Genomic DNA, 19,758 nt, shown 5'->3' with positions numbered 1-19,758 from the left:
GTGAAAAAAATAATAGTAGGTTGAAACTAGTTGAAAAAGGAAGAGAATATAACAACAATTAAAAGAAAAATATTTTACGGGCGATTTGGCATCGTGAAGTGGAAAGAATGGGGAGCATGAAAGTAAAAAGACGTTTATGTCGGTTCTCAGTAAAACTTCAAATTCTATGGGGAAAAGGTAAATGGCAAAGTTGTGGGTAATGAAAAGATTTACAACTTTTGTATAAACACTTTTCTCACATAACCTCAAAATTTGTATGAAATATTCTTACTCAGCCGTCTCTTCAAGTTAATAGCATTAATATCTAAAACTATTCCTAAGACTTTAGAGACTTTAAAACAAGATATTTCTACTTCATGTTCTTAGAGCTATTTTCTATAGATGACGAAAGCTTTGCCGAAATTTCCAAAAAAAAAAAAAACACCCACGACCCTATAAAATATTTATTGTACAATATATGGATGTTCAGCATGATGAGCTGTGTCGATTTAGAGCCCGTCTGTCCGTGCATCTGTCTGTATATACGCAAACTATTCCCTCAGGTTTTCAGATATCGATCTCAAATTTTGCATACGTCCTTTTCTTCCCAAGAAAGTGCTCATTTGTCCGAACAGGCGATTGCATATAGCTGCAATACAAACTGAATGATCAGAATCAAGGCTTGTATGGAAAACTTCTTCATATGATAAGTAATTTACAATAAATTTGTTATAAATTATTGTCCAAAGCATCGGTGCCATCTCCGAAGAAATTGCTTAGTTTGGATCACTATAGCATATAGTTGCCAAACAAACTGACCGGTCATAATCATGTTCTATAAGGAACCTTGTGAAGAGTGTGAAAGGCACTCGATGATCTTCGGACGAGACCTCTAGAACGGTTAAGAGATATTTGTGTTGTAGAATATACAGGTAAAATAGCTAAGATTATGATAGAAAAAACTCTGTTGGATGATGATAGAAAATCGAAGATATGAATACGGTTGAAAGAACTATATACTTATATTAAGTTCGTCTATTTTGATATTAAAATAAATGTATACACCCCTTATCGATCATTTCATGTATGAAAGACCTGAAGTATTTTGCAAGCGATCTCCAACTGATCACAAATACTAAATTGTTGGAAACATTTGTAGTCGATTAAAATATTACTGACACTAGATTGCAGTAATAATAAAACTGGAATTTTTACCCTTTTCCACAAATAAAGGAATAAATTTTTTGTAATATGGAAAATAAGCTGGGACTGATCTATACTTTCGACAGTTCTTGATGTAATTTCTTTCGAAGAGGAATAAAGTGTTAAACCATCTCCAACTAGCTGTTGGATTTATATTTCTAAGTGCTCTTGTTTCGCTATTCGTCTGCGAGTATTGTATATTTCGAAACTTTATAGATTAAAATTATAAACCAACATTAACAGAAGAAGAGAGAAAAGAAAGGTAGTGTGAGGGGACCCTATAGTCATTTATTGTTCAATTTTCGCTGGTCTATATTATCCAAGGTAAATAATTTTTTCTCACTTCTTTCTCACATGACTGATGCAGCCGTAAACTTTTATATTTTTTTTATTTTCTTTAATTCACATTTACACTCGCATAACTTGCATGCAATTCCTTTCAACATCATACATCATAAAAATGCACTTCAGCCATCAAAAATATTCATATCAGTGATTTATGTGTTTGTGTGTATGTTTGTGTACCATTCGACTGCTTGAAAAGTAGCCAACGGAAATATTTCTGGCACCAGAGGCCATATCTTGCATGTTGAGTTGTAAAACACACCTGAAAAACTGCACAAGACCCAAATGCTTTTGGCAAACAACCGTTGAATGTGTGAAAATTCGAGCGTGTTCAGAACAAAGGCATGTAAATATGGTAAAAATATTTGCATGTAAAAATAACAAAAATAAACAAAACACCAAAAAAGTAGCAACAATGTTACAACAACAGGAAAAAACGAAAATTATACGCGTCACACACAACCACACATACATACATACACACACGCGTATTCAGTACTCATACCCACAAAGTGCCGTGGAGTGGGTGGTTGCTGGCTGGCACGACATTTGGTGAGTTTTCTAGTGCGTCACACATACTCACCAAATGAAAATAAAATAACACAATTTTACCACCTTTGAATACCAACGCAGCTGATTCACTACGCCAGCGTAGAGCAGCCGAGGTTTGCTTGAGGAGGGAAACGCTTGCCGGAGGAATTGATTGTATGACGACTGTGATGACTCTTATTCACCACATATATCTAGGTGGCAGGTGTGTGTGTAACGCAGGCATTCACCACTAACATTGGCAGCAACACAGCAAACGTTGTTGTTTGTTTGAATGAATGAATAGCGAGTGCTTGAGGTAGGAAACTTGGTCTTTTGGACGTTTAGTCAACTGGCAGTCAGCAATAGTGAAAGAAGTGAAATTCTCCTTTAAAATATAGAATTCTTTTAAATACGAAATATCGTAGCAGCAGAAAAGACAACAAAAAATTTTAAAAATATAGTGACAGCTCGAAAATTCTTTTGAAAAAATATTTTCGAAATTTTGTGTGAAAAATAAGTCGTTTTTTATTAGTGGAGTTCGGGCAAACTTTTAACGTTATTTATAAATTTTAATACACAGACGCATAAATATACGTCAATAATTAATAAAATATACTTAAGACATTCAAAAGACTCAAAATCTTCTTTAAGAAAAACAAGCATATCAACAAAAAAATTAATTAATTAAATTAAGCAAAAATGCAAGTCTTACTGCCGGAACCAAATTTGCCACCGACATTACCGCAGGCGGTAGGCGACAAGCTGAAAATCGTCGATGAGATTCAAAGCCTGCTGGAGGCAGCTAACGTTGGCAGCAACAGCTTAGCCAGTGATGGTAATAAAGAAAATGTTGAAGAACTGAAAAGTGACAACAAAACCAGAAATGCTACTAAACTTGACGATGACAATAACAACAGTGATAAGAGCAATTTGAATGTGAGCGACAACACTGTGGCAAGGTAAAAATGAAAAAAAAATTGTTCACTTTTTCTTTAATTTTTTAGTTTTTTTGTTTAATCGAGAATATAAAAAAAATGCAAAAAAAATTAATTTACAATGTCTAAAAGACAAAGTGCAAGCTCGTACCTGATAAACAAGTTTTAATTGTAAAGTTGTTATCTTAAAACATCGTTAATTAAAGTTTTATATGGCAATCTTTATGCTTAAGGCGAAAAGTGAGTTAAGTCAACTTAAGTGTAAAACACAATATAACAATAATTATTACCAAAAAATTTAATATCTTGGTTCTTTTTCATCATTACATAATTATTATTATTTGACGGCAATTACCTTTTCGTCACCTACTCAACAATTTAGCGTTATTAAGTAAATTAATTCGAAATTCATGATTACTGCTTTTGTCGATTAAAGCCATTTTTACCCGTTTGCCTGAAGAGGAACTGTGAATATGTATTTACAATTAATTGCACTTCGATTGCGACGTAAAAAGCTGTTTTCTCCAATTACTGATAGCAACTGGTATCTTATCTTGTCGTAAAACAGTACTTAAAATCAAGTACATAAAAATATAGATAATCTGAACACTAATAAATTGTTTCTAGTTACTACATTACTAAAAGTAAAAAACAATAAAAATATCCGCAGAATTTAGTATAAATTCTAAGCAGGACTACACTGAAACCCATGTATCTGATTACATTGCAATTGCAATTGCTGTTGCTTTAATTTTAATGTAATTATATATAATTATGATTACATAATTTTCATTACTCCTAGTATATAGTACAGCAATACATGATACCGAAATATGTATAGCATTCTAAAAAGTTAAATGATTACATTATTGTAGTCATAATCATGTGTATTGTGATTGTATTTTAGAAATTATAACGTAAACCTGAATAGTAAAGATTATTCAGTACTAAATTTACGGCAATGCTTTTCAGAGGTATTGATTACTTAAAAAACCGATATCCATGATTACATTGAAAGCGCGATTACTAAGTAATTAAATATGATTACATTAACTGTGATCATTCCGATCGTAGTAATAAAAGGATACATTATTCTAACCATAGTATTGAATTACGTATGTACAAGTATTACCTATTTAAAATCATATGATTACAATTGATTACCATTACTGTAATCATATTCATATAAATTTTGTGCTTGCAATTTTGAAAAATGTATCGTAAGCATGAGTAATCGTGATTTTGAAAATTACAGACAAAGATATTCAGCATTAGATTCAATGTAATGGTTGTTAAAGATACTGATTACCTAAAAAAATTAAATATTTTTTATTAATTATTAATAATCGTAAATTGCGGTAGTTTTAGAACCTCATCAACTAATTTAGAGCGTATAAAATATTTTCTAAGGAAGAAAGGTAGAAAGATATCTCGAAAGAAAAAGCCAACAGGGATGAAGACATTACTTTTATCGTCCCAACAAAAGTAAATATGAAGGGTCACTTCTATTACGAACAACACTCAGGTCTCGCCATTGCCATAAGTGCGTCGTCAATCTAATTGACAGCCAAATGGCGCCAGCATAAATAAATATAAACAAACACCTACACCAAAGAGTCTCTCTTAATTTACAATTGAAATTTGTCGACCGGCTGGTGGGTGTGCGAATAAGCGCGACTACCTCAATATGTTCCCGCATATGTTCGTGTGTAAAACCAGCTTTGTTTTCTGCGACGCTCCAGTAAATTCGCTGTCAAGGCCAAATGGCGTCATGCCTTGTGCCGCGACAGCTTAAATAAAAACAGAAACAGAAAAGAGAAAACAACAAACACTTTATGGCTATGATCACGCGAACAAAAGTGACTAAATGACTGCAAATACAATACCGTTGAAAAGTTACGGGAGTGTGTTGCAAGTCTGAGTATAATTACACTTTTTCATTTAAAACAAATTATCAGCGCAAATAAATACAAAGGTTGACGCTATAAAAGTAGCAATTATAAAAATTGCAATCAGCATGCAATTGAGACTAACTGAGTACCAGTGACGCAATGCCAGAGTTCACTTGCTGCAGTGCTTAGACCATGCGCTTAGCTACGAGACTTAGACACGCCCGTGTGATTTTAATTAAAGCAATTAAGAGTGCACATAGCATTGGAGATAACGGTAGTTTAGCGGTTTCATATATTTTGCGGCGAGCAACGGTAATTAATTACAGCTCATGCAATTGCTGTGCGGTGTGAACTACTTATTTACATACATAATGCGTATTGACAGTAAAACGTCTTAACTCGAAAACTTTTCGTTTACATTATGGCGTGAAATGTCAAATGTATGTTATATTTCAGTAACTTTAAATATTTATGAAAATATAATTCAGATTTATTTTATTTTTTTAAGAACTTTTTCGTGTTTTATTCGAAAAAACTGTATTCTTAAGAATGTTTAAAAATTTTTTCTGTTTTATTTGGCCATTGATTTACACACAAGCCCCCACACGATTCGGCCATCGCTCAATAACATTGCGTACAGTTTCTATTGGTTTTGATGGCGTTTCTTGAATCAAAGATTTTTTGTGACTCTAAATTTTTGTAGGATATTCGAAAAAATTGGCCCTCTGGCATTTGTTAAGTCTAATTTGCTTCACGCGAGTTGGCAGAAGCTGATCAGTTGACTGACGGCAGGCTTTCATGTGGAGATCATTTCGAATAAGTCTTGATATTAATCTGAACTGTCTAAATAAAGCATAAAGGCACTTTTTCTGCACATTTGTCTTCGCAGTAGGCATTGTAAACTTTGTAACAGAATTTATGGCAAGATGGTATATGGTATTTTGATATTATTTCATATATGTTTGTACTCACTTTTGATGACTCCGAAATTACAATATATAGTGATCCTTTACAACAACAATATGTTTCTTTAAAAAAAGCGCTGAAAGTAGAAATAACAAATTTTTACTTAAATTTTTGATAGTTTCTAATCATATTTAAAATTTATTTTAAGATTAAATGCACTAGTCCGAGTCAAATTTGATCAGATAATAGTAAAGCGTATACACAGATACAAAAAAAAATTCTAATAAAAATATGTATAAGGTAAGAAGTAGTCTAAATTAAAGAAGATTTAATTTTATAGAAAATTCTCTTTTGGAACTAAAAATAGTTTTCATAAAGCAGAGTTTTGAAAGAAAAATCATATAATTTTAATTTTGTATCAATTATTTTTTAGTTAAAAAAGGTTTATTTATCTATTTATTATTAAAGAAAAAAAAAACAAATTTTAATTAAAAATAAAATTAAATTAAATATTTAAAATTATTTTTTTTTTTTACTTTTTAGTTATATTCAATAATAAAATATATAGATATAAAAAAAATATTTTTAGAAAAAATCTGCTCTTCTTCAGGTAGAAAAATTCTAAATTAAAGAAAAAACATGAGCCGAGAATAAAAGATTTCTTTTAAAAATTCTTTAAAAAATATTTTTCATTAAACAGAGTTCCGAAAGTATACAAGAATCATATTTTTTTAATTTATTATTAATTACTTTTCATTTAAAAAATGTTTATTTAACTATATATTGCTAAAAAGTACAAAAGTTTTATGCATAAATTTTTTGTTAATTTTTAATAATATGTGTATTAGAAATCTTTTCAAAGAAATCCAAATTCTTAAATATTTATTCTATTTTGCGTTCCACTTGCGCTTCTTTCCTTGTTGTATTCACATCTATCTATCGTCTATTTTCAATTTATCGCATTTTTTTTCTATTTTCTAAACATTTGACACCATTCTCCAAGCCATCAGTCACTGCTCAATATTCTAAATATTTGCACAAAATGCTTTTACACACGCATACATACTTACAAATATAGGTGCATCTGCGTAAGTAAATTGTTGCAGCGGCCTGTTGCACGTTGCTGTTTTGCACCAATTCAAAGACTGTGCGTTAATTTCTTTCGACTATTAGAATTCGAAGAAAAGAGCGCACTTTTTATGGCTCATTACGTTTGTGTTGGCTGCTGCAGACGGGCAGCTGTTCAACGTTACGGCTCAAATGGCTGAGGTGAAAAATTGCCAGCGACATTTATGACAACATTAATTATGGCGATGGTGGAAGTGTGTCAGTTTTTTTATGAATGTATGTGTGTGAGTTTATTTTTAGCTGCACGAATGTTTATATGTGTGCTATTATTAGTTAAAGTAGCTGAAGAATGCGCGTAAATATTTATGAAAAATTTAAAATTTTTGAAAAATTTTATTTTTAGTTTTCAAAACTGTTTCGCAAAATTTAAAATTTTTTAAAAATTTTATTTTTAATTTTCAAAACTATTTTTTAAATTTTTTTAAATTTTTACGTTTTGTTTGGTAGCTCAGAACTTTACTTAAAATAAATATTTATGTAAATTCATATTAAAAAAAATAGTTTATTTCAATACTAATTACCATTGACTGGGCAAATAAATTATCAATAATATTCTCAGTACTTCTAAAATCCAAAAAAATATATTTCAATTGTAGAAAAACAAAAAAATTGCATATTTTTAACGGAAGTGGCTCACAATATGCCGAATATTTTGGAAAAAAATAAATAAATCCATAAATACCCCGCTGCATATTTTTAAAAACTGTTGTCGCCTATTTGCGAAATGCCATTAAGTTCCTGAAGCATACAGCCATCTAACTTAAAAATAAATTAACATAACTTGCAACAACAACAAAAATGTAGCAATAAGCAAGTGCTGCTAATAAACTGTCCTTCACAGCGACAGCGGTCTCGCGTAGCAATCACTCATACGCACCGCCCGTCGCTCAGCACAATCTCGGCGCCAAAAAAAAAAACTAAACAATTTCAACCATATGCATTTCTGGTTTCTTTCGGTGAATAAATATATTGATTTTAGTTTTCACTAGCATTTCACAAAGCATTTGCATTGAATTTCCATTATTATATTATATAATCTTTTTTTAATGCTAGAGCTGCCACTCAGCCGCTATGAGAGAGGTGTTGCCGCCGCCAACCTTGACTATGACAAAGAAAACTCATGGACGGTAAGAGTGATGAAGAAATTCGCAATGTCAAAACCAAAAGGCGGTTAAGTGTTGGCATTCATATTGAAAGCATAGAAAAGAAGAAGAAGCACATATGTCTGCTTTAGTTTTAGAAAATCTGCCACTTATGCAACTATTCCGCAATACATGACCTTGTCAGTGAAAAGTCTCGTTGAAATCACGTTAATTACATGTGATTTTTCGCCTTAGCGCTGAGCGAGCACAAAAAACTAAAAATTTTCTTTAATTTTATGTACAAATTCTTAAGTCGAATAGTCTTTTGTGCTGTTAAGAATCTTGTTTATTTGAGGTGGGAATGAAATGTGTGAGGTGACATAAAGCTATAATTAATGCGAAAATAATGTGTGTTCTGCTCATAGGTGGAAGGGGAGGGGAAGGAAATGCATATATGTGAAAATCAAAATTAACAATTATATAAGTAACATTTTATTAGAAAAGTTTAAAAAATTCGTGCTCATACTAAAAACGTATTTTACAAGAATACAATAAAGCAATTTAAGATTTTTCTAATAAAAAAAATATTATAAGATTCGCATGCCAAATTTAAAAAATAAAATGTATTCATTTAATTGAATATTTTAAGTTAATAATTGATATATTCAAGTTTTCAACAAGTTGTGTACAAATTTTTACCGTAAATTTTTAAATCTAATAGAACTTGGGGCCAATTCTTCAATTCTTTTTTATTTCAAACCAATACTTTAAGTCTGTCAACTGCCCAAATAAAAATGACAAAATAAAATTAATAATATGTTTTCTATATATTTCAAATCAAGTGGCAACGTCATTTAAAAATAGTTCAGCAATAAAACGCAATAAAATTGCAGTAATTTAATAACCATATTGCAATATCGCAATTTTTGGGTTATACTTTTACGAAAATTTTATTAGTGTGGCATCCTCGTTCCAATTTTTTTTTTTTAAATTGTAGCTCATATTACTTCAAAGAGTTTTATTCCTGCTCTCATTTCAAAGCTTTCCACTTATTTGTTAAAAAAAAAGTTTGAAGCGAGATGGCAACTGCATTATAGAAAAAATGTAAAATAGTGCTAGTTAAGTTTTAGTACTTTCAAAACAAAAGCATTAATTGGGTAACCATTTTGCAATGTCGATATTTTTAGAAGTACTTTTACAAAAATTGTATTGGTGTGGCATCACCGTTTCAACATATTCGAAATTTTTAGCACATACAACTTTTAAGAACTTTATTGATCTCTGTTTAAAGCATTCAATTTCTTTATTTTGAAAATTTTTTTGAAACGAGATGACAACTCCATTGTTTAAAAAATGTATGACAAAAATTGTTTTAACATATTTGGGTGTGTATTCCCATATGGTAACAGTTCACACATTTGTAATTCTATGCGTAATATGTATAATTAAAAAAAATATGTGGCAACATTGAAAACATCAAGCTCTTTTAAAAAATGTTAAATATGTTATTAGATCTACATTAATCACAGAATTTATTAAATGTAAAATAATATTTTGACTAATCAACTACCCGAAAGATTACAATTTTACTCACCTGTGATCAAAAGTTTTCTCAAAATCATATTTAATTCCTGATTTCGGTAAAATCCTTTCCAAGAAAAAATGTATATACATATATGAACTTAAATGTGAAATCTTTATACAAGAATCTACCATACTATTGACATTTTTTTTGATTTTTGATGATCATATTTTTCCGACAATTAAATAACTTGTTGAAACTGAAAATTTAGCCTAAGAGTTTTTACTGAATCTTGGATATGCCAGTATTCTTAAAATGTGGATAAAAAAAAAAAATTTTTAATTAAAACAACTTTGTTGCCAAGCCGTGAGAAAGAGATTTTCTAATTATTTATAGTCACTTCTATATTTAGGTACATTAGTGAGTATAAAAATAGCATATCATAAAATAGATTTCGTTTAAGCCGAAAATGTTACTCTCATTGATTATATGTTGGGTTCTGAGGCCCGGTGTTCTTTTATTGACGTTCGCAAAAAGGTAAAAAAGTAAATAGTATACACTAAGAAAAGCACAAAAATTTTGTTTTTTTTAAAACTTTATTAAAAACTAAACAAAATTTCTGGAGCAAACAGTTGTCAAAACGATAAAATAATAACAATTTGTTTACATACAAAGGGAAAATTAATTTTTTAAAACAGATTTTCAAAAATTAAAAATTTTCAATCCTTAAATGTTGCAAACTGAATTTCATTGCAATTTTAGCGCTCACAGCTGTATGCATATGCACACGCGTACAATTTGTATCTCTTCATCATTTATTTAATTTGCTTTATCAACGAATAAATTTCGTTTTAATGGCCTTAACCTTATTTCACAAAAATGCTCATTTTCCTATGCTTTTTGCCGTGTAAACATTTCAAAAATAACATGACAATAATTTTTTTGCGACTGTCGGGAAGTCATCACGTGGACTATATGTATGTAGTACTAAAATAGTATTTTTATGCATTTTTGTTTGTAAACAAGAAATCACGGGCATTTAAGTATTTATAGATATGCATTTGGCACTCTAGAAAGAATTTTTAGTTGTTTAAGAGAGAAAAAATTATCTTTGACAAAGTGACATTTATATGTAAAAAGTATAAAAGTACGTACAGATATGAAACATTTTAATTATTAAAGTTTAAATCAGATTTGCATATCTTTTTTTATTATAAGTCTTTTTCGTTTCCTTTTTTTTAAAACTATATTTTTAATATTTATTTTAATTTAAATAACTTTTTGTTATAAACATTTTTATTATAAATATTCTAAATGATTATATGTATTTTAATTATTTTTTTTTTTAAATATTTTTATAATATTTTCTTTTTTAATTTATAGTTTTAATATTTTATTATAAAATTTGTTATTAATGTTATTTTATAAATTTTTTTTTATAATGCAATAATTTTTTATCACTAGTTTACTTTATACATATTTTTTATTGTTTATTTTAATTTAAATAATATTTAATAAATTTTTTAAATAATTATTATATTTAAAAAACGTTTTTTTTATATTATTTTATTATAATTTTTTTTTATAAGCATATTCTTGTTTTGTAATTCAATTTTAAATAATTTTTTTATAATAATATTTTTTAAAAACATTTTTTCATAGTTATAGTTATATTTATATACAAAATTTTTATTATACGATTTTTTTTATAAATGTTTTTTATTGTTAAAAATATAAAAAAATTTAATAATATTTTATTAGAATTTTTTGTAATATTTATTGTTTAACAAAATATTTTCTCTATATTCTTTTATTATACATTTTTTTTTGGGTTACTATTCAATTTTAAATAATTTTTTGTAATACAATTTTTTTTAAACATTTTTTTTATTGTTATTTTATTTTAAGTAGTTTTTAATAATAAACATAATAACATTTTTTTATATATATTTTATATATTGTTATATATTATATTGTTATATATTTATTTGTTATATATTTTATTTATAGATTTTTTTTTAATAATTTGTTAATATAAAATTATTTTAAAAATATATTTTTCATATTAATTTTTTTTTAAGTAATTTTGTTCATTAATTTTATAATTGGTATATTTTAATAAGTATTTTTTTTTAATTTGTTTTACTTTAAAAAGTTTTTTATTACAAAGCTTTTTATAAAATTTTCTTTTTAAGTTTTATTTAATTGAAAATAATATATTTCTGATAAAATAAAAACAATATTTTATATATTTTTTATTTAAAACTAAGCAATACGTATATAATATTTTCCCACATTAATTACTTGTGTATATGTCTGTACATATGCCAATCAATAAAACCAAGTGTTAAGCGACTTAAGCTAATTAAATCTGCCATAAGGTCAAAAAGAGGTTAATTAAAACTATTTTAAACATTTCTTTTCCGCTTTACACTTTCTAAGGTTGCTACCAAAACGAAATATGTGAAAAATATTATTTTTGTAATAGTTCAATGAAATGGCTTAAGTAAACTTAAGCTTTTGTCACTAAAAATATTTCTAATAAAAATCTGGCAATTTTTTTAAATTCTATTTTATCGCAATTTAAAATGATTAATTCTAAGTTATTATTTAAGATTGAAGATCGAGTTTCAAAAAATTACGTTGGCATAACTCAAATTGCCGAAATTAACTTTAGTCGACTTAGGATATTTTAATTAAATTGTTGAAAAAATTCAAAAAAAAAATATGCAAATAAAAAGTAAAATTCTTTTAACTAAACTTTAATATAGATCAACAAAAATATAAATTTGTCAAAATGCAAAGGAAAAATATCGGAAAAAAATATTCAACAATTCCCCAAAAAAAACATCGCAACTATCCATAACGTATTTATTCAAATAATTTGTGACATTCGCTTAGCCGTTTGTACTGTTTACTGTTGTTGTTGTAGCTGTCATCACACGTTGTCGTCTAGTGAAAGTGTTGATGATGATTAAATTTGGCCGCAAGCCAAAGGAATTTCGCGCTTAATATTTGCTCACAAAGCACGCACAACAACAGCGACGTTATTATTATTTAATATTTGTTTGTTGTTGCTGCTGTTGTAGTCATGACAAATAAATATATCTATTTTATTGCACAAAAAATTACATGTTGCATATAAATGCTTGATGCTACGCTGCAGCTATGTGCAAATCGCGTGCTTGTTTGCTTGCAATTTTTGCTGCTCTTAACTGTGAGTGACAATTGAATTGCAGCGGCAGCGAAGAAAATTTCGACAATTTATGACAATCTCATTTATTGCCAACTTTATTGAGTTGTTTATCATTTTGGTCATTTTTTCTTTGGGAAAATAAGCGCAATTATCTTATTTTTATTGGCGCAACGGGGTAATGAACCGTGATTTGATCGCGAATTTATTTACAGCTTGTATGTGTGTACCTTTGTTGTGTTTGTGTTGACGATTTTGTATAAAATTTTAATAACACTTTGAAAATTAAATATTTCTTTGGAGAAAAAAAAAATATCTTAATATTAAAAAATATTTTTCCCCAATTCAAAAAATTTAATAATATTTTTTATTCATTATTTTTTTTGACTGTGTTGATTATTTTTTTAAGAAAAAAAATTTTTTTAGTATATTTTTAATTTTTATTTTATTAATTTTTTTATTGTTGTTTTCACGAAAAAAAAAAATTACGATTTTACTTTTATAATTTTTACTCACAATAAAAAATTCTTAGCTAAAATTTTTTTTTGGTTAAAATTGATTTATATATATTTTTTATTTTATTATTAATTGGTGGCATTTCTATAGAAAATTATACTTTCATATGGAATTTCACTTAATTAATAGAATTTAACAATACTTTCAAAAATAAAATTCTTTTATGAACCATTTTTTTTAATGTATTATTTATTTTTTTTGAAAAATTACTTTACAATTTATTTTAAATTTTATTATTTGCCCAATTCATTATATTTAACAATATTTTAATTATTCGATTTATTATTATTATTATTTTGTTATTTATTTATTTTTTTTAAATTTTTTTAAGAAAAAAATGCTATTCACCTTTTTATTTTTAACTCTTTCTCAATAAAACTTTTAACTGTAAATATTTTTTGTTTAAAATTGACTTTTATAAATTATTTTAATATAAATTTAGAATATTTGTATAGAAAATTATCCATTTAAACATTTCTTGTCGAATTCCTAAAATGTAAAACTAATTTTTATAAATTTAAATAATTTTATTAAATGCTAATTATTTTCTTAATGTGTTAATTAATAATATAAAAATTATTTTAATATATATTTTAAGTTTTATTTTATTTATGAAATTTTTTTCAAAATGAACCACTTAAATATTTGTGTTTTATTTATTTTTATGTATATATATTTGAATGTAACAATATTTTCTATTTATTTTAAAAATTTTGTAGCAATTTTCATTATGTGTTAATTTTTTATGAAAAAATATTTCAACATTTTTTTTATTATTTTTTTTTTACATTATTTATTTGTTTTTCAATTTTTGTTTGTTGTTTTCTTGAAACATTTTTTTAATTAAATTTTAAATTTTATAACTTTTTTTTTTTTAATTTTTGACATTAAATATTCTTTGTCAAAACAGATTTTTATATATTTTTTTATTATAATTTTGTTTTTGTAATCTGTGTATAGAAAATTTTACATTTCAATTCATCTCAAATTCAGTAAAAAGCGCTTTAATGACGCAAAACTCATTACGTCGACAACACTTCCGGTTCCTCATAAAAACCAACAAAATCATGCATTTTCTTACATAACTGGAATATTTGAACATATTATTTATGCTGTAACCTATTTTTACTTTCAACTGATAGAAATATGTTTTTGTTTTTTAAATAAACATGTTTAAAATTTGAAAACAACTTGTACCTGACAGTGAAGTCATAAATCTGCGACCACTTAACCAATACTTGCTCATACTTAACTATATTCACCATTTGCTAACCAATACTTGCTCATACTTAACTATATTCACCATTTGCTGAAAAGAATTAGTTGTGTACCACTTACAACTAGTAGCATATGGAAGTAGAGCTAGTTAGCTTATCTGATTAATATTTTTCTATATGCACAAATGGTAACCTGCAAGAGCTAAAACTAATTAAACAAAAGATCTTTAAAAAAAATGTGTGCAAATCTATTTGTAGGACTCGCCGACTGAAAACAGAGAGTTCTTCGAACCTTTGACGTTTAAATACGAATCAACGCTTTATTAGACCGAAATGCTACGCTAGATAATTATAAATAATATTTCTGGCAAAGCTTCTTCATTCGAACATTTTGTACGAAATATACAAAAATTCGAAAAATACTGTTTGGGGAAAATCCAAGCTAAGAAAGAGATTTTGACCACCACGAGAATCGGGTATCTCTTAGGGTCTCTAGCGCTTTGAGATACACAAAAATATTTGCAAAGTGGTTTGCAATTGCAACAAATCAAATTAATTGTGGAGTACAGTATTTTCCAACTGGAATTTCTGGTTATAAACTACTTTCTTAAAAACTAGTCTAAGATTTGTTTATGGGTTACTTTAATATAGATATTAATAAACATGTGTTCTCAAAATATATTTACAAAAATTTGAACAAATAGCAGACGGAAAAGTCATATGTCCCACATAGCTAGGTACATTCGCTTTATGCGCTGTCTGCTAAGCCATTCGTTGGTTTCTTTCGGAAAAATACTTAGGCCGAACAGATAAACAAATAATTCAATGACGTCAGTGGGAAAAGCAAAAGTGAAAATTTGAAAAAAAATTGATGTTGGCATACCTCAAATAAACAGAAATAAAAAAAAAAAAAACGAAAAAAGTGGGTAAAGTAAATAAATAACTTTTCATTCAAAATTTGTTCAAATCAAAGGTGGAATTTCCGTTGAATGGAAATTCAAATAACGAAAGCTACGAAAACAAGTTCACACAAACAATAAAAAGGCCATATGCTTAAAAATAATAGTTCACAAATGCTGGAAATATTACAAAAAAAAAAACAATAGCATTTGAAAAATATTTATAAATTTTTTGGGAAAATAAGGAAAAATATGACGAAACAAACGGTATTTTGGAGAAATAAATATCGTTTTGGGGAAGTGCGCAGGTTTCTTGTTTAAATAAATTTATTTCTAGCATTATAATATCTATTTTTGAAGTTCACTTAATTTGTTTATTCAAAGCCTCATTTGCTGGCATTGTTCGCATACCAATGTGTGGTTATTTATGTGCGCCGCCCAAATAAATGCTATAATTAAAGCACGTATAATATTTTTTTCTATTTGGAAAACTTTTTTTTTAAATCCTAATTTTATTTGTTTATATACTGTCATATATGTATACCATATAACTAAATGTTACGTCATTCAAAAATGTTGCTCATTGCAGTCGCGCCACAAAAGCGCCCCCATCTTCAACGTCATTGATTATTTATTTTATTTTTTTTAATTTTTTGGTGAATATTTTTTTATTCTTTATATTTTTAAATAGTGCTATTGGTACTATTGAACTATTTTATTTACTTTATTTTATTTGATTAGCGTAAACAAATTTCCTACGCTTCGCCCACGGCCTTGGTAGTAAACACTGAAGATATTGTAATCTTTTAAAAAAGAGAAAATCAGTGCGTACTTATTTTTTGGTGGGGAAAATAAATATATAAATCCAACAAGTAGCAGTGTGTCTTTGAACAAAAAAAATATAATATTGTACAATTTAGGATTTTTTCTTTAATGAGATATTTGTAATTTTATTAAACAGTAAATTATTTAAAAATGCGAAAATCAAATCTTAATTTTTTTATGCTCATATTTGAGCCCAATAAACATATAATTTTGAATATATAAATCAACCTGGTTCTAATAAAATATTGTTTCTGATGTTAGGATAGGTTAGATTGTTGGCTGATCCTTCAGCATGGCGGTAGTTCACACTTAGACGGTTATGTACAGTCCTTTGTGAAGCTAGACGAAAAAAACTCCTGTAGTTAGATATAAGCTATCGGCGAAACGCATTGACGCCGCCTACACAAATCTGCTTAGGTGCTTTATTTCTATTTCCACTATCTGACAAAAGCGGAAAGTGTTGAGATGATTTTATCTCATCTTCTTCCAAACAGCTGATACTACTGGCATCCGGTGAGATGGTAAATTTTACCGCATGAATCCAGATTGTACAGTGTCCAGTTAGAACTACTATAACCATTGAAGGCTGGATCTTGCCGAGAGTGAAGAGTTCACTATACCATTTACGATTTACCACAAACCAGAAGGATCTTGCGACTTCACAGTTAGTAGTCGACTAGCACTTGTTGGTTTGATCTAAGGCCCAACAGTCCAGTATTGAACCACAAGAAGGCAACGAAGTTCCTACCCGTTCTCATTCCGCTGCAGTTATTGAAACTGAAGTACCTGTTTTAGCAAGCTCATCAGCCTTACAATTTCCTGCAATACCGCTGTGGTCAAGCACCCAATCCTGATGTTGCTTTAGCGGAATATGGTATTACCCACAGCTCTTTGTTCAAGGTAACAGTCATTCATTTGACTTATGATCTTTTGACTCGTGGATCTTAAGTTATTTCGTATGGTTTCGAACTCATACCGAAAACTGCACTTTCGAATCTCTTAACAAAACTATGTTCATTCGAAATTAAGTTTCTTTGAGGTTCATTCAAGCTTTACGACTCCGCAAAATATCTAAAGTAATTATCAGAAATATGTATTTGTGCAAAAAAAAAATTATATTCCATTTTGGCATTTTGAAATATGAATCGATCACCATCATAGCGGTGCCGGTGATTGAAAACAGTTAATAAGTAATAATTGGGCTAACTTCTTCTACGATTTTTGTGGTAATTTTTTTATATAATGGATGCAAAAGGTGAGTGGTAAAGGGTTTATTAAAAAAGAAGGTACTTGAAATATGTTCACGCTCGAACACACAATTGGTATAAATGAAAAAACTGGCATAAATTAAGAAGCTTTAAGCTTAAAAATTAAAAACAAAATACCTTGCCAGAGCTAAAAACTACGCCTCTTTTAAAAAGAAAATATATTGTATTTTGCCTCAGGTGTCACAACAAATACATGAATGTATACCGAGTGAAGTGGAGGAAGAGCTTATGGCGTAAATAATTTCAAATATACTATGCAAATATGTTGATAGATCGTTACCTTGAACTTGTTTTTTTTTCATAATTTCTATAAATAAGCATTCATATTTTTAAAAGCGAACTCATATTTTTCTTCTTCTCGCTTCAGCGCGTCCATATTTTTATGTATCAAAATACTTGTATATCAAAATAAGCTACTATTATATGTATAAACACCGATCTGCAAAATAAGCGAATAAAAACACTTAGATATTTTATTAGTAACAATTTTGGCAGCTAGCAAAATTGAAGTGTCGACAACAAGGTACTTAATGCGCGGAAAACGAATTAATAATATGCACTGCGGAATGTTGTTTGCAAACAGAAAGCTATAAAAAAATTGCAGAAGATTGCACTGAAAATTTTCTTTAACATAATATTTCTTTATATATTTTTAGGAAAATAATAATGAAGTTATTGTTTGTACTAGATTTTTGTTTAATATTTATTTTATCTTAACAGAAAAAATATTTTTTTCAATACTAATCTTCTTCATTTCTCTCTTCGTGTACTTCCAGCTCTCGACATACGCCTATACACTCGCACACACCCTTCCCGGGCATTTCACAATTGTCGCCGAGCCTCTATTTGTGCGGCGCTGGCGTAGTCATGCCAATGATTCTCGATCAGTTACAGGTGCGTTTCATTATCAATGTCGCTCCGGAGCTACCCGATACACCGCTCTCCAGCGTTACCAAGCCGCTCTATTTACGTATCAACGCATATGATCGCCCTGACACCGATCTGTCGCTACACTTCGACGAGGTGGCCGATATGATTGAAGAGGTGCGTCAGCTCGGCGGCAAATCGCTGATACACTGCGTGGCCGGTGTCAGCCGTTCGACAACACTCTGCTTGGCATATCTCATGAAATATGGTGGCATGTCACTGCGCGCCGCCTACTTGCACGTCAAGGCCATACGTCCACAAATACGTCCGAATACGGGCTTCTTCCAGCAGTTGCGTTGCTATGAAGAACAGCTGAGCGGCGCCTGCTCGGTGCAGATGGTCTACTATGAATCGTTGAACAGGGAAATACCGGATGTCTATGAGCCGGAATATCGTGCAATGGAGGAGTTCTACCAGCGACAACGTAAAACTTTGAAACGCCATTAAGGAGCATTGCTTGGTGGGATGTTGTTATGTTTGTGGGTGTTTAAAATAGAAAACTTTATTCCAAAGCGTAGTTTTAACGGTTTGTTTGAGTGGGTATTGAAATGATTTGTTTTTCGTATGTATGGTTGTTAAGAAATTGTAATGTAAGTGAACGATTTTATGGAAAAGTATTGATGTGCCTTAGGCTCGACTTATGTCTGTATTCGTAAATTTTTAGTTGTGAACTTTCCTGTAGTTCCTAGTGTAATGTATTTATATCGCAACTTTTTTCCAGCCTAGGGCTTAGTGTTTGCACGTTTTTGCTGAATTGCAAAGTTTTAGTATTTTAGAGATATTTTATTTAATAAAATTTTCAAAAATATGTACATTAATAAAATTTGAAAATTATGCATAAAATATAAGAAAAGTGTTATTTTCAATTGAAATAAAAGTAAGTACAATATTTGGAATATGAAAGCTCTTGGGTGCATAGTGAGAACACCCTATAAAATATCTGCTGATACCTGTTTTTTTTTTAAGTATAGGTTTCGTGTAGTAAACATTATTTCTGGTGTTCTTGTAGTTCAATCGCGTTCATCAATTTAAGATATATTTCCGGAAAGATCGATTGATCTTTTACGGTTATTTGAACCAAATTTACATGAGACGTTGTAATGTATACTGAAAATTCGTCTTTTAAGTAACTGTTGAGTAAAGGTTTTCACTGAACGTTTTAAAATTATGGAAATCTATAGGCCAGGTTTATATATATATATACTAACCAGAAATTGCAAATCTTGAAAGGCTTGACTTTTTTTTAGGCTTTCTCTTAGTTTTGTTAATCAAATTTGGAGTTAAGTTAGCTTTCACTGTCAGATTTTACCAATCCAGTTACGATTCTTGTATTCAAACTTTTATTACTATACTATTTTTAAAGGTTTAAGATTTATCCGTTATCTACTAT

The 19,758-nt window shown here is 28.7% G+C and overlaps 1 protein-coding gene across 1 annotated transcript; it reads left to right on the top strand.

The window, feature by feature from the left end:
* The first annotated feature begins 2,394 nt into the window (after positions 1-2,394).
* On the top strand, positions 2,395-19,211 carry LOC118679767 (dual specificity protein phosphatase 18). The gene is made up of 2 exons (XM_070111293.1): positions 2,395-3,017; positions 18,218-19,211. The coding sequence occupies exons 1-2, from the start codon at positions 2,758-2,760 to the stop codon at positions 18,813-18,815; spliced, it is 858 nt and encodes a 285-aa protein (XP_069967394.1). The 5' UTR covers positions 2,395-2,757; the 3' UTR covers positions 18,816-19,211.
* Positions 19,212-19,758: the final 547 nt, after the last annotated feature.

This window comes from Bactrocera oleae, chromosome 6 (genome assembly GCF_042242935.1).
Source record: "Bactrocera oleae isolate idBacOlea1 chromosome 6, idBacOlea1, whole genome shotgun sequence".
In the NCBI taxonomy this organism is placed as follows: domain Eukaryota; kingdom Metazoa; phylum Arthropoda; class Insecta; order Diptera; family Tephritidae; genus Bactrocera; species Bactrocera oleae.
Note: the sequence above shows the minus strand (reverse complement) of the source record. Positions and strands in the feature narration are given on the sequence as shown.

Excerpts from the sequence above, each read along its gene's own strand:
- LOC118679767 (XM_070111293.1), top strand. The coding sequence starts at position 2,758 with ATGCAAGTCTTACTGCCGGAACCAAATTTGCCACCGACATTACCGCAG. Across the intron at positions 3,018-18,217 it reads AGCGACAACACTGTGGCAAG|CTCTCGACATACGCCTATAC; the intron begins GTAAAAATGAAA and ends GTGTACTTCCAG.